General features: G+C 40.1%; 1 protein-coding gene across 1 annotated transcript; it reads right to left on the minus strand.

The window, feature by feature from the left end:
- Positions 1-399: 399 nt before the first annotated feature.
- On the minus strand, positions 400-2,336 carry LOC105562341. Its single transcript, XM_012013107.1, has 2 exons — positions 1,369-2,336; positions 400-731 (listed from the first exon to the last, which is right to left on the minus strand). The coding sequence occupies exons 1-2, from the start codon at positions 1,820-1,822 to the stop codon at positions 400-402; spliced, it is 786 nt and encodes a 261-aa protein (XP_011868497.1). The 5' UTR covers positions 1,823-2,336.
- Between the last annotated feature and the right edge of the window lie 8 nt (positions 2,337-2,344).

The raw sequence follows: 2,344 nt of genomic DNA on the forward strand, positions 1-2,344 counted from the left end.
TACAAACCTATATATTATTATTTGTATCCTTTTTCAGCCTGTATCTCCGAAACGTAAACAAACAGGGACTACCGCACCTCTCCGCATGCAAGGATGGGTGGGGGTGGATCTCGGTATGCGTGGAATGTTACAAACCTATATATTATTATTTGTATCCTTTTTCAGCCTGTATCTCCGAAACGTAAACAAACAGGGACTACCGCACCTCTCCGCATGCAAGGATGGGTGGGGGTGGATCTCGGTATACGTGAAATATTACAAACCTATATATTATTATTTGTAACCTTTTTCAGCCTGTATCTCCGAAACTATTTGAGTCCGGCCCTTATATATATTGACTCGGGAAGACATCCCCAACAACATATTTAAAAATCAAGCGAATCGGAGAGGAAGTCGCTTTTATGCACAATTACCCAGACTAGTATTAAATTTTATAAACGCCTTTTTTACACGTGGGTATTTATTCAATATATCAAGCGTTTTCTGTTTATCATTAAAAAAAGATACCAATTCTGAATCTGAATTCGATTGCTGCAGACTATTAGATTCATTGAAGATGAAGAATTCATCTTTACTGGAATTAGAGATAATTGTGGTTTCAAGAGGCACAAGCTCGTCTATAGCCGCGTTACACAAGTTTCGAAAACGTGACACTTCCTCGCAGGACATGGTCTTTGGAAGCCACTTTAGTTTAAATGACGGATGTAAACACGAAGCAATGATAGCATTGTTTACTGTTTGAGATTCCTCCAGGTATCTCATTTGGTACTACCCTCGCCATCTCACGGCTATTCTTAAGGCCCAGTGGGACCGCGGGCGCGACCGCGCGATGGGCTACCAAGCGCGTGATGGGCACGTGGCCATCGCTCCTGGGCTTGCGCGTAAGCTTAGGAAGACCGGGAGTAAGAGGCACAGTCGTTGTAAGTTCGCTCTGGGAGACGGAAGTCTCGTGCTCACAATCACGGAAACGAGTTCTAATGCAGTGCTCGTTAGCTCACCAGGGACAACCTCTCAAGTTCAGTGCACAATTCGAGTGAATCGGTGTTCTGCGCAAAGGCCTCTCACATTGTAAGTGCACGCACGCTTGTAGCCGGCCTCCGGCTCAACGGGCGGCACACCCCCGACGGTCTTGTGCGAACAAGAGAGCTCGACGGACTCGCTCACCCAAATTCTACACCAAGTAACTCTCAATTGTATATAGTGTACATACGATTAAACAGTCACCTCATTTTAAGAAACGGAATTGTAGTCATTCTCGCCACGTTGCACGTCCTTTTTCACCCCCCGATCTACTCGCAGCGCTCACGGAGATTTCGCGATCATTCGATCTCATGACGAGATTCGAATGTGAGGAAATTTCTCAAACATTTACTGTTGGCGAAAAATGGAAAAAGTCTTCAAATCTCCTCTCGAGTGAAGAGATGAGAATTGATACGACGCTATCTAAAAATCTTAAATTTTTTTCATGTAGCATTCTCATTCTCAGTTTAAGAGAAAAAAGATTTGGCATTAAAATGCCATAGTAGCATTCATTTTCGCTCTGCAATCGGTCTAATGCCAACGCAATGGGAGATAATACGGCGATGCATTCTTCTAAATAATTCAACTCTACATCTTTAAAAAGAACATTTGAATCTAATTTCGGTATTAACTTATTAAGTTTCTCTCGATGTACTAAAAGATCGGACAGTGCATCAAATAACGAATTCCAGCGTGTAGGGGTTGGATACTTCAAACTTTTTCCTAAAATCAAGAAATCAACAATTATCTCTGATGTTTTTGGTCTTCGAGACATATTCCACAATATCGTGCATTTCCCCATTGCTGTATGATGAATTTTGGATGCAACAGAATTTTGTTTCAACGCTTTTGTAAAGTCCGTAGTTGCCAGCAAGCTTAAAGTATGGCTTGCACATCTTAGGTGGTTTGGTAGTTGAATAGTGGAATGAACATTGGTATCCTTTTGCTCGATATTACGAAATTCCAAATCTATATCTACTTCATCGACATATTCATCTAAATCTTCTTGTTCGTCATTACAATCTGAAAAAGAATGTATTTATAGATATTCAAATGTACTATGACTGTCAATGACCAAAAATATGTAGTTATCAATTCATCATGCATACGAACATTCGGAATCTATTTTTTCTTTAGCTTCTTCTACCGCAGTAGGTATTTCTTTTTCTAACACAGTATTTTTATCTTATAACCGAATTCTTTAAAGGCTTTGACAAAGTTCGTTCCATTGTCAGTTACCGTTGAAACGATCTGTCCGCTCTTCAAATTATATTGCACATTTATTTCAAATAATAAATTTGCTATCCAAATATAATTATGTGGT

This window comes from Vollenhovia emeryi, unplaced genomic scaffold, assembly GCF_000949405.1.
Source record: "Vollenhovia emeryi isolate VEMERY1.0 unplaced genomic scaffold, V.emery_V1.0 DF944920.1, whole genome shotgun sequence".
Taxonomy (NCBI): Eukaryota; Metazoa; Arthropoda; class Insecta; order Hymenoptera; family Formicidae; genus Vollenhovia; species Vollenhovia emeryi.

Excerpts from the sequence above, each read along its gene's own strand:
- LOC105562341 (XM_012013107.1), bottom strand. The coding sequence starts at position 1,822 with ATGGGGAAATGCACGATATTGTGGAATATGTCTCGAAGACCAAAAACA. Across the intron at positions 732-1,368 it reads CCATTTTTCGCCAACAGTAA|ACAATGCTATCATTGCTTCG; the intron begins ATGTTTGAGAAA and ends CTCAAACAGTAA.